The sequence below is a fragment of the Panthera pardus genome, unplaced genomic scaffold (genome assembly GCF_024362965.1).
Source record: "Panthera pardus isolate Hobbes unplaced genomic scaffold, ASM2436296v1 HiC_scaffold_5, whole genome shotgun sequence".
NCBI classification, from domain to species: Eukaryota; Metazoa; Chordata; class Mammalia; order Carnivora; family Felidae; genus Panthera; species Panthera pardus.
In genome coordinates this window covers 12,820,150-12,832,778 of record NW_026526980.1, presented here as the reverse complement: position 1 = coordinate 12,832,778, position 12,629 = coordinate 12,820,150, and the positions used below count along the sequence as shown (strand labels likewise).

At 36.7% G+C, this 12,629-nt stretch overlaps 1 protein-coding gene across 1 annotated transcript in view; it reads right to left on the bottom strand.

Moving 5' to 3' along the window:
• LOC109255524 (phospholipid-transporting ATPase ABCA3-like) overlaps nt 1–12,629 on the bottom strand; it is a 120,024-nt gene that overhangs the window by 99,271 nt on the left and 8,124 nt on the right. The window contains exons 2-6 of the mRNA XM_053894585.1: nt 10,454–10,576; nt 9,650–9,718; nt 9,034–9,298; nt 4,289–4,416; nt 2,347–2,494 (exon numbers count right to left, since the gene is read on the bottom strand). Of these exons, the coding sequence (XP_053750560.1) occupies nt 2,347–2,494; nt 4,289–4,416; nt 9,034–9,298; nt 9,650–9,709 (601 nt within the window). The 5' untranslated portion in view covers nt 9,710–9,718; nt 10,454–10,576. The remainder of the gene's footprint in view (nt 1–2,346; nt 2,495–4,288; nt 4,417–9,033; nt 9,299–9,649; nt 9,719–10,453; nt 10,577–12,629) is intronic.

Sequence of the window (12,629 nt, the reverse complement as noted above, 5' to 3'; positions counted from 1 at the left end):
ATCCAATATCTAGCTTCTCAGTTCACTTATTTATAATGACTCTTTTTTTCTTTTAATTTTAGGTAACATTTTCCTGCTTCTTTGCATGTCCTATAATTTTGGATCTCATGCCAGAAATTGTGATTAAAGGAAGAGTGGACACTAAAGTGTATAATTGTTTGTTCTGTTTTCTTAAAGATGCTAGCTCCTTCCTTTGTCCTACAGCTAGAGGAAGGAGCTGACCATTTAAATTCCAAGAGTTCAGCTGAGTTGGGCTGAACCTGGGCCTCAACTTAACTTACAGATTGCCTCCTATTCCTTGCCACTACAACCAGCAGTGCCAGGAACTCTCTATGGATCATTAAAAAGAGTTTCTTAGGGTTTCTACCCAGGAACATATTATTAATTTGGCTACTACTATGGTGTGAATGTTCACGTCTCCCCAAATCCATATGTAGAAATCCTAACCCCTAAGGGTGATGGTATTAGAAGGTGGGATCTGTGAGACGTGTTTTAATCATGACAGTGCAGCCCTCATAAGTGGGATTAGTGCCTTATAAAAGAGGCTCCAGAGATCTCCTTAGTCCTTTCCACCAACTGAGGACATAGTGAGAAAGCACAAGTGAGAAACTTAGGAAGGGGGCCCCTCACCAGAACATGACCATGCTGGAGCCTTCATCTTGAACTTCACAGCCTCCAGAACTGTGAGCAAGAAATTTCTGTTGTTTATAAGCTGCCCAATATGTGGTATGTATTTTGTTACAGCAGCCTAAGTGAGCTAATACAGCTGCCACGGCCAGACCGCTCCCCAGAAGGGCTGTATCAGCTTGTGTGGCCTCCCTTCTGCAGTGCATTTACATACCCCTGGCAACCCTTAGCATTATCCAACTAACCCTTATAAAATCATACCCCAGGCGAAGTTCATAATGCATGCAGTATGTATGGTAGAAAAGACATAAGATTGCTTGTTAAATTTTATGATGGGAAAAAGTTTAAAATATTTATTAAAGAAAATAATAACAAAATAATAAAGAAATTAAAGAAATAAAGAAAATAATAACATGCAAAACAATCCCACCACCTAACAGAGTAAAAGTTTTCATATTTGGAAATTTGTCCCAGCTTTGTGCTGATAAATATGCAGTTTACACAGTTATCATTTCAAAATACAGTTCTGAACTCTGCTTTTTCAGAAGATTTAATGATGGCTATTTTTTTTTTTTTTAAATATTTTTTTCAACGTTTTTTTATTTATTTTTGGGACAGAGAGAGACAGAGCATGAACGGGGAGGGGCAGAGAGAGAGGGAGACACAGAATCGGAAACAGGCTCCAGGCTCCGAGCCATCAGCCCAGAGCCCGACGCGGGGCTCGAACTCACGGACCGCGAGATCGTGACCTGGCTGAAGTCGGACGCTTAACCGACTGCGCCACCCAGGCGCCCCTAATGATGGCTATTTTTAATGACTGTACAATGTTCAGTAAAATTAAATTTTATACTTTTGTTATTCACTTACCATATTTAAGATGCAGGTTATTTCAAATTTTTATGAATTATGGTGAATTGGTTATAGCTTGTTTTTCTTGTTGGATAATTTCCTCAAGGTAAATGTGCATTATTGTTAATAAAAACAAAGCCCCACTTAAAGATGTTTTAATGATAGTTTGTATAATATATTTTAAATTAATAGAACTATATTAGAAACTGTTTATCAACCCAACAGAGCAGCATACAGTTATAATGGATCAGACCGTGTCAGTACCCAGGAACATGTATGTTAAAGTCATTAAAATCCAAATTTCACAAGTGAACCTACATGAAAAAATAAGGATATACAATGACCAGGAAAAGATAAAAATACATTGTTCCAATATATAGAAGTTTTATATAGGTTTTTGGACACTGAAAATTTTAAATAAAGAAATCACCAGTAGAATTTAAGAAACACGACAGATGAACATGGGGGAAGGGAAGGGAAAAAAGATAAAAACAGAGAGGGAGGCAAACTATAAAAGACTCTTAAACGCAGAGAACAAACTGGGTTGCTGGAGGGAAGTAGATGCGGGGATGGGTTAAATGGGTGATGGGCATTAAGGAGGGCACCTTTAGGAATGACCACTGGGTGCCATATGTAAGAGAGGAATCACGAGATTCTACTCCTGAAACCAAGACTACACTGTATGTTAACTAATTTGAATTTAAATTAAAAAAAAAAAGAAGAAATCACCAGCACAGTAAGTTAAAAATTAACAATTTTCATCACAAGGTTAAAGAAATACAGGTATAAACATGTGATGCCTTAAGAGCCTTACTTATATGACTTATATGACTAGGATATAAAAATAAGTATGATTAAAGATCTGCTTACCAGGACTCCCCCCATGGGAACTACGTTCACTTCTGGGTCCCAAAGAAGGAAAAGTTGGAAAGAGAACACCTGTTTCCCAGCCTTCTGTTCGGACAAAACTCACATACTTGTTCCTCTGAAAACTACTAAAATGCAGATAATATTTTACCTACAGGGAACAAAAAGAAATGATACCTGTAAACAAAAGATAATTAAGGAAGAATGAGAAACAAAAGGAAGTTAAAGAAAAATCGCATGTGTGTGATTCTGAGGCAGACTGTTGAGCACTAAGTGGATTCCGAACGTCAGGCAGTGGAGCAGACTTGTCATATGGCTATTGTGGGTTTGCGGTAAACAAACACGGTGGCAACTTGCACACCAGTGCCAATGCCTTTTTCCCAAAATAGACAGCTGGCATGCATACTGAAATGAAACACACCAAAAGATGCTGCTAATTTCTCTTCCCATTACATCAGCCAAGTGTTTTGAGAGGAAAATCCCTTCCTCCCCTAAAAGTGATTGTAACATAAGAAAGAATCCCACATGAGGACAGAGGAGAAATGTGATAAAATATAAATGTGGAATACTGCATAATTTCATTATTAAATGAAAAGGTAATACTAATTCTAGAGAACTAAATAAACCTCAAGGTAGAGCATGCTGGGTCTAAGTAGCTTTACGAGACAGAAAATGGTCCAGCAGTTGCCTAGAGTCAAGGATCAGACCAGAGAAATCAGTAACATCAGGAGGAGCAGGCCGATGTCATAAATGTAGGTAAATATTAATATACTCAGTTGTCAAGCCGAGAGCTTCAGACACTTACTGCACGTTCAAGGACTAAGACATAGAACCTATTCCTCAAGGAGCTCAAATTCTAGTTGAGACAACATATATATTTACTTTACAGCAAATTCAATGATAGTAACATGTAAGGAGCATTTATGGGAGTATGGAGGAGGACAGAGGTAGGTATGGTTAGGAGAGACTGTACAGCAAGTCACAGTAGCAATGTTAAAGGTAAGAGAGTGAGCCAAGTGGCAGGGACAGTGGGGAGGTTGTCCAAGGAAAAACAGGTGAAGTTTGAAACTGTACCAAAAACATTCTAACCAGTCTGTATATACACTGATGAGCCTACATCAGCACCAGCTCATACCAAATTAGTAACTTGAGGGTATTTTACATACGTGAAAGGAGTGAAAGAGTGAGGGAAAAGAATGAAAACATACCTCCAACTCTACTCACAACCCAGCGGTTTTCCTTACTTTTTCCTTCCATTGAGAACCAGCAGTTATCTTAAATGCAGAATTATAGCTCCATGCGTACATCTATACTATATTTTGATTATTTCCTTCAACACCAAGGACACCAAGTTCAAAGCACAGTCCTTGTCTCTCCTTCTTGGAGGTTGTTATCAGAATCTTCCTCAGAGTCTGCCTATGTCCTAATTCTGATTCCACTTGGCTAAACCTTGGCACTGTTTTCTAGATTTAGATTCTGGTGAAAAACTATGAGAGTCAAACAAGAGAAAGAGGGACATTTTCATGCTGTGTTCCATGCTGGTGAAGATGCAGCTGCTTTTAACCCCTCAGGTCTTTTGAGCTGGGAAATCTGCATTCACTTCACCATCATGTACAGAGCTGGGAAAGAGCTGTATCAGATACAGTGGGAAAGGTAATATCCTTGGTGGTCAATGTCTCCTATGATTCTGATTTATAAGGAGAAAATCTAGTACATGGTAAATTTAATTCTTTCCCCACCAACATAAAGCTCTGGCTAAATAAATGCACATACACAGAAATTAGTTAGATTTGGATTTAAATCCCTGCTCAACTATGTACAAGCAGTATGATCTTGGGTAAGTTGCAGTCCCCCCACTTAATAAATGAGATAATTATGCCTCTACTTCATTAAACCTCAGAAACTGGAAGCACACTTATGAAGTTTCTACATAAAACCGTCTTACCTTAAGTGGTAGGGGATCATCACTATTTTGGAATTCATGGTCAAAAATAATAGCAACCAACACTTTTTTAGAGTTATTCTCTTGTTTAACATACTCTTCAAAATCTCGTTCTGAAGAAAAGCCTTGAACTGTAGAAAGAAAAATAAATCTAGTGTGTGAGTTGCCCACATACAGGCAAATGTATCTGAGTGCCTTTTCTATCTATAAGATGGAAAAATGCTTTACACGGATGAAAGATTATCAACATATAAATTTTAAAACACTGTTGCTCAGAGGTACCTGGGTGGCTCAGTCGGTTAAGAGTCCAATGTCGGCTTAGGTCATGATCTCATGGTTTGTGAGTTCAAGCCCTGCATCGGGCTCTGTGCTGACAGCTCAGAGCCTGGGGCCTACTTCAGGTTCTGTGTCTCTCTCTTTCTCTCTCCCTCCCATACTTGTGCTGTCTCTCAAAAATAAGTAAATATATATATTTTTAAAGTAAATTTAAAACAGTGTTCAAACATCGGCACAACAAACTAATGGATATTAGGAGTGCATGAAAATCTTTAGGAGTTTTAAAAGTTTGACCACAAGTTTAAAGTATAATTAAAAAAATAAAGTATAATGAATCATTATAATAAGTACATACTGAAATAAAGCAAGGAAGAGGGATACTTCCAAAGTGTTTTGAAATTTTCATTTTAGAAGGAAATAACAAAATTGATCCATGAAATCTATTCAAAGTTGTGTACGATGAGAATCTCTAATATCTGAATAAAAACTACTTAGAAGTTGAAGAATGAAACAACTTCACAATTTTAATATTGGAGGTGATTATGTGTGATAATCATTATTTTTGGTAGTTTGGAAATGCCAAGTGTGCATACTTTTCTCAAGGTGGGCACAGCTGGAATATAAATTCCAAAGCTGGAAGCAGGATGTCAGGGACTAGAATCAGGTTTGCACCCATGCAAGGCGACCAGGAGCAGGACAAAACAAAATCCTCAGAGAGTTTAAATGATCAAAGCTGGAAAAACAAAGTCCACCAAATTAAACAAAGCAAAGCAAAACAAAACAAAACATAGGAACACAGCTGGAAATTTCAGAATATTATCCTGAAAGTACACTGTGAACAAGGTGAAGTGCATACAAACAGGTAGTCAGGTACACTTGGGGCATGTAGCCTCTGCTTCTGCATCTGAACTTAATCACTGTCATCATCTCACCTGTGCATTCTTTACGTCCCAGGGAACCTTCCATCTGCCTTAACCATGGAATGTTGTGGGAATAGCCACAATTCTTTGTAACTGCCTGGCCAAGGTGGTAAGGGACTGAGGAGGGATCCACCAGTTTGTCAGTCTGTTTTCATTAATTTATCTGGGCTTCAAGGAAGGTGTTACCTGCTCAAGCAGGGGTATGTGAAAAGACTAAGAGAGATAAAGGGAGATAGTGAGAGATTTTTTTAAATGTTTATTTTATTTTTTAGAGAGAGAGAGAGAGAGAGAGAGAGAGAGAGAGAGAGAACGGGGGAGGGAGAGAGAGAGAGGCAGACACAGAATCCAAAGCAGGCTGCAGGCTCCAAGCTGTCAGCACAGAGCCCCACACTGGGCTCGAAATCACAAACCCCAAGATCAAGACCTGAGCCTCAGGAGTTAACTTACTGAGCCACCCATGTGCGCTGAAAGTGAGAGATTTATGAGTGCTTAATGAGGCTAAAACATGTGTTTGTGTGGATTTCTCAAAAACAGAACTGGAGGGAAATTTATTTATTATTTATTTTCATTTATTATCTGGGGTGGCTTTATTTTTTCCCCAGCTTTATTGAAGTACATGACACATAAAAGTTGTGTATTTAAGCTGTAAAACATGATAATGTGATATATGTATACACTGTGAAATGACTGTAACAATCAAGCTAATTAATATCTCCACCACGACACAGTTACCACTTACTTTATTTTAAAAATTTTCTGCCCAGAGTGATTTAGGTGTTACTGACAAAATAAAATTGTATATATGTAGGTTGTATAATGGGATTTTAAGGTATAACATTATGTTTTAATATATGCATAGACTGTGAATTGATTACCAAAATCAGGTTAATTAACTCATCTATCACCTTTTGTAGTCACCATCCTCTTTTATGAGAAGAACACTGCAAGATCTACTTCCGGAATAAATTTTATATACACTATATAGTGTTATTGACTATAGTCACCATGTACATTAGATTTCCAGGACTTATTCATCTTTATAACTAAAGTTCATACACCCTGACCAAAATCTCCCCATTTTCCCCACCCACCCCCAACTCCAGAAACCACGACTCTACTCTCTGTTTCTGTGAGCTCAGTATTTTTAGATAACACATATAAGTGAGATTATAAAGTATTTGTCTTTCTGTGTCTGGCTTTTTTCACTTAGCATAATGTTCTCCAAACATAATACATATTGTTACAAGACAGGATCTCCTTCTTTTTTGTGATGGAATAATCACGTTTTCCTTATGCACTGATCTGCTGATGGACACTATGGTTGCTTCTATACCTTGGTTGATTGTAAATAATGCTGCAATGAATAATTATGGACTTACAAACCTTGGAAAAGGGAAATGCATAGGGTGAGTGCCATATTCACCCTGGTACTTTACCTGAACGCATTGGCAGAAAATTGTAGACTTACTGAGCTGAAGAAAAGAGATGAGAGCTCAGGCTGCCAAAATGGCTGGAACTTGAGAGGTAAACTTGCAAAGAGAGGAGAAGAGCATAGAAGTGAAAATCAGCTTGTAAATTCCTCTGAAGTCAGCAGCCAACTCCTGAACTGAGAATGTATAGGCTAAGACTCTTTGAAACCAAGGAGATAACAGCAGGTGGCAGGCTAAAATGCTGAGCAGGGATTTCATCAGGTACACAGTGCTGATGAAATAGAGAATATTAGCGTTCAAGCCCCACTAAGGTCGAGGAGCCTTCATAAATACTCCAGGCTTCCAGCTGACACCCTAGAAGAGCCATGCCCTAGAACACAGGATATGCTGCAAGAGTAAAGACAAAACTGAAACAGAGCCGCCCTTATGAAGCCTAAAACCAGACTTTGATGGAATCAAGTCACTCTGTCAGTACTCTAACAACCAACCAGAAGAAAAGTTAACCCTCAGGAGCCTCTGATGTTTATCCACAACACCTGTCATTTTATAAAAATATACAAAATATGCTATAAAACAGAACTCAATGACTTAAAGAGAAATAAATATATACAAGTAATCTAGATACCACAATTTTCCAGTTAAGGACTTTAAAAGTAACTATGGCTAATATAGTTAAAAAAGAGAGAACGCTTCTCTGGTTACCTGAAATCTATTAAAAACAGGACAAGCGGAAATTCCAGAACAGAGAAATATTTTTAGAAACAATTCAACAGAGAGATCACATGAGCTAATAGTTTCAAGACATATAAGCATAAAGAAATTTGAACATTGTATATAATGTTAAAGTAGATGTTTTATATCTATATATTTATATATAAAACACCTATTTCATACTAACAACACCTAGCTGGAAATGTAATACCTCTGTCAATAACTGACAGAATAAGCAGACAAAAACCAGTAAGAATACATATTTGAAAAGCATTATGATTAACTAACTTGACAACTTCGCCTGGGTAGCATTTATAAAACACTACAAGCAAAACCCACAAAACACATGGTCTTTACAAATGTACATGGTACATTTTTCAAAATACACCATAAAGTGGGCATAAACAATTCTCAAAATTTCAAAGAACTGAAATCAAATATATTCTGATTCAAGGAAATTAAAATAGAAATGGAAAAAAAAACGAGAAAGAGAACAACAAATTCCAAATGTTTTTAAGTAAAGTAATACATTTCTAAGAATCCCATGCATCAAAGATGAAATCAGAATGGAAATCAGGCAATATTCTGGGTAACCCAAAGTAGCTTCTAAGAGACTACGTTTATTGGGATATTTGTATTATATACTTCAAAGCTTATTGGGGATTTTGCATTCTTCTGCTTCACTGATGTTTTAAATAAGATATGTTTTGAGATGGCATCTGGTCTCAAGTTCCCTCAAATCCCTTGAGAGTCAAAAAAAGGCTGAAAAAATATACTAGTGAATAAATGTATGTATGTAAAAGGAAGGGGCACTAGAGGTATGCTCACCAAACTTTTGACAGTGTTTCTTTCTGGGGGAAAAGGAGAGAAATTGAGTTGAGAGGCGGGATAAGCTTACTGTGGGGCTTTTAAGATAATTCTATGTAGTTTAAGTCTTCTCTAAAGCATCTATATATGACTTGCACATTTTTATATGAACAATGTTTGAAATAACTGACCACAGAGCACACATCCAGAATGAGGGCTCATGCTTATGCCGTGCCTGTGTGTACCTTTGGTGCACATCATATACCTCCAGGGTTATACTTACCCAGGTTTAAGAAGCACAACCAGAAACCAGGATGACTTAGTATCAAAGAATTGGATAATAATCCAAAATAATATAAATTGATCATCTAATTTTTAAATATTACTATGTTTTGGATTCTAGGAGAAAATATTTTTTTATGAATTTAACTCTCAAGTTTAACAAAGTCTGTAATATTATATCTAGCAGGGTACTCTCTGGTTACGAGGATATATCCTATAATGCTTTAGCTGGGAGAACAATGCCTGGCTAAAAGATTACATATGTGTCTTTACTGAAACCCAGTTTAATAATACATTTTTTCAAAAAACTTTAATTTCTAACCTGTGAAATTATAGTGTAAATCCCTCTTCACGTGGTCAACAATACTCTTCACCACAACACTTTTGGAAGGCACAAAAGCCAGTTCCCATGGACCAGGAAAAATCATGGGCATTCCAAGAAATGCAGGTAACTTATCAATAGGCTGAAGAGAGTAATTGAAAGGCCCATACTTCTTTATAGTCAAAATCTTGCGTGTTAACAGAAGCGTACCAGCAAATAGTAACGTCAGGGTGAATTCCACAAATAACGCCACCAATCGCCGCCTCTAGGAGATGGAAAAAAAAAAAGATTATGTTAATTGTCCTGTAAGTCCATTACCTCTGCAAATGCCTAATTCTTTTTTATTAAAAGACACTTCTTAAAAGAAGATATATAGATGGCAAAGAAGAACTCTATAGTAGCAATAGTTTCCTGGACTATCTGTTTTCTCTATTCTCCATGTCATTCTGCTATTATTTCACTCTGTGAGGACCCTTCACATTTGGAAGAGATACCCCCAGCTGTAGGACTGAGAAAAATTTAACAGTATAAATTGAAATGTAGTGATCAGGCTGTAAGAGTTTTCACACTGTGGTCTCTTAGCTGTTGCAAAACTCCTATAGATAGCTCAACTTACCTTTAAAATAAAATTCTTCCACAGAAGAGCCATAAATTGGTAAACCCATGAGAAATCCATTCTTCAATTCTAAGGAGGGAGTAAAGATTTTTACTTAGATTTGAATTGTTTAATGTTTTAATCAAACTCAAAGGAGGACAATAAGAAACAACAAGCACTTGAAATATTAGAGAAGCTGAAATATTAGAGATATATAGAGAAATATAAAATATAGAGAAAATATAGAGAAGCACTTGAAATATTAGAGAACCCTAAATCCCTACTCAGTATCTACCAGGTTTCTAATATGTATAAAACTTCAAGCACAAAACAAAGATCAGTATGTTATTGATGCAAGCTTCCAGGTAAATTTGACCAGTACCTTTCCCAATTATTATTAAGAAACAATACAAGAGAAAATAAATAATCACCATCAGCAAAAAGACAAAATGGTATGTGAAAATCACATCATAGCTATAAGCCCAAAATGCCACTCAACAAGTAGCAAGACTGAAAGTACTTCCATTAACAACATTGCTAATAGGAGAAGATTCATTTTTATATTTAATGAATATTTGCTGAACATCTATTACGTGACATATTAAGTCACTTAGGTGTATAATGGGAAACATAACAAAGGTTTTTATTTGTTATTTTATTAATAGGTTATTAATAATCCAGGATCTGAAATCAGACTATCTAGGTTGGTTCTCAGCTCTACCACTATCTGTGTGATCTTGAACACTTGACTTAAATTCTTGGAGTTACCAGAGAGAGAGCTACAATTCAGGGCCAGGAAGGGGAGACATTATTTTAGGACCTCACCTTATAAATAAGGATGAATGTGAAAGAAACTGGCCAGGGTCTGTGCAGGGACTGCACAATTTCAAATAATTTTAATCCTTGATACCAGATGAAGGTATCCTACATTGCAAATGCCTGTGGTACCTAGAACAAAAAAAAAATAAATCCTCTCTGAAGAAAACTAATATTATCCTGGAGACTCAGCTATTTCTCCAAACAATTTTTCTGAATATAACATCTGGCACTCCTGACATCTGGGGTGGAATTATCAGGAGCAAAATTTAAAATAAGTATGCTTACCATTTTCAAGGCAAAAAACATAGAAGGTTTAGAAATTCCACAAAAGGGCATTAGATTAGGATCTCAAAGGATGGAGGAAGCAGTGGTCCTAGACCTAAGCATAAAGCTAACCTATAAAACTAGTAGAAAACATATAGAAGAATATCTTTGTGGCCTTGTGGATACAGAGATTTATTAAAGTAAATGAAAAAAAACTACAAGCCATAAAAAAGATCTTCATCAAAATCTAAAATTTTTGCTCCTCAAAGAATACCATCATGAAAATAGGAAAGAAAGCGATAAAAGGGGAAAATATTTCTAAAAAATTTATCTGACAAAAGACATATATAAGCATTGCTATAAGCCAATAATAAAAATATAAGAACCCAAATTTTTAAAGTGGGAAATACACTCAAAAAGACATTTAAGCTAGAACAAACAATGCTAAAATTTGTATGGAACCACAAAAGACCCTGGATAGCCAAAGTAATGTTGAAAAAACTGAAGGCATCATAATTCTGGATGTTAGCCTGTTTACAAGGCTGTAATCATCAAGGCAATATGGTATTGGCACAAAAACAGACACATAGACCAATGGAATAGAATACAGAACCCAGAAATGGGCCCACAAACGTGTGACCAACTAATCTTTGACAAAGCAGGATAAAGCATCCGATGGACAAAAGACAGTCTCTTTAGCAAATGGTGCCAGAGAACTAGACAGCAACATGCAGAAGAATGAAACTGGACCACTTTCTTACACCATACACAAAAATAAATTCAAAATAGATGAAAGACCTAAATGTGAGACAGGAAACCATCAAAATCCTATAAGAGAAAAGAAGCAGCAACCTCTTTGACCAGCCGCAGCAATTTCTTACTTGACAGGTCTCTGGAGGCAAGGGATATAAAAGTAAAATTGAACTGTTGGGACCTCATCAAGATAAAAAGCTGCACAGTGAAGGAAAAAAATCAACGAAACTAAAAGACAACCTTCAAAATGAGAGCAGATATTTGCAAAAGAAGATATATTGGATAAAATATCAAAAATCTAGGGGCGCCTGGGTGGCTCAGTCGGTTAAGCGTCCGACTTCGGCTCAGGTCATGATCTCACGGTCTGTGAGTTCAAGCCCCGCGTCGGGCTCTGTGCTAACAGCTCAGAGCCTGGAGCCTGCTTTGGATTCTGTGTCTCCCTCTCTCTCTGACCCTCCCCTGTTCATTCTCTGTCTCTCTGTCTCCAAAATAAACATTAAAAAAATTAAAAAAAAATCTATAAACATCAAACTCAACATACAAAAAAAATTCAGTGAAGAAATGGGCAGAAGGCATGAATAAACACTTTTCCAAAGACATCCAGATGGCTAACAGACACATGAAAAGACGCTCAACATCACTCATCATTGGAGAAATACAAATGAGATACCACCTTATACTTGTTAGAATGGCTAAATTTAACAACTTGGGAAAACAACAGATGTTGGCCAGGATGTGGAGAAAGGGGAACCCTCTTACACTGTTGGTGGCAATGCAAACTGTGCAGCACTCTGGAAAACAGCATGGAGGTTCCTCAAAAAATTAAAAAAGAACTACCCAATGACCCAACAATTGCAGTAGTACGTATTTACCAAAAGATACAAAAATTCTGATTTGAAGGGCACAGGCACCCCAATGTTTATAGCAATGCTATCAACAATAGCTAAATTATGGAAAGAGCCCAAATGTCCATTAACTGATGAATGGATAAAGAAAATGTGGCATGTGTGTACACACACACAGTATGGAATATTAGTTGGCAATTAAAAAGAATGAAATCTTGCCATTTTCAACAACGTGGATGGACCTACTTTGCTAAGCAAATTAAGTCAGTCAGAGATAGAAAAATTATATGATATCACTCATATGTGGAATTTAAGAAACA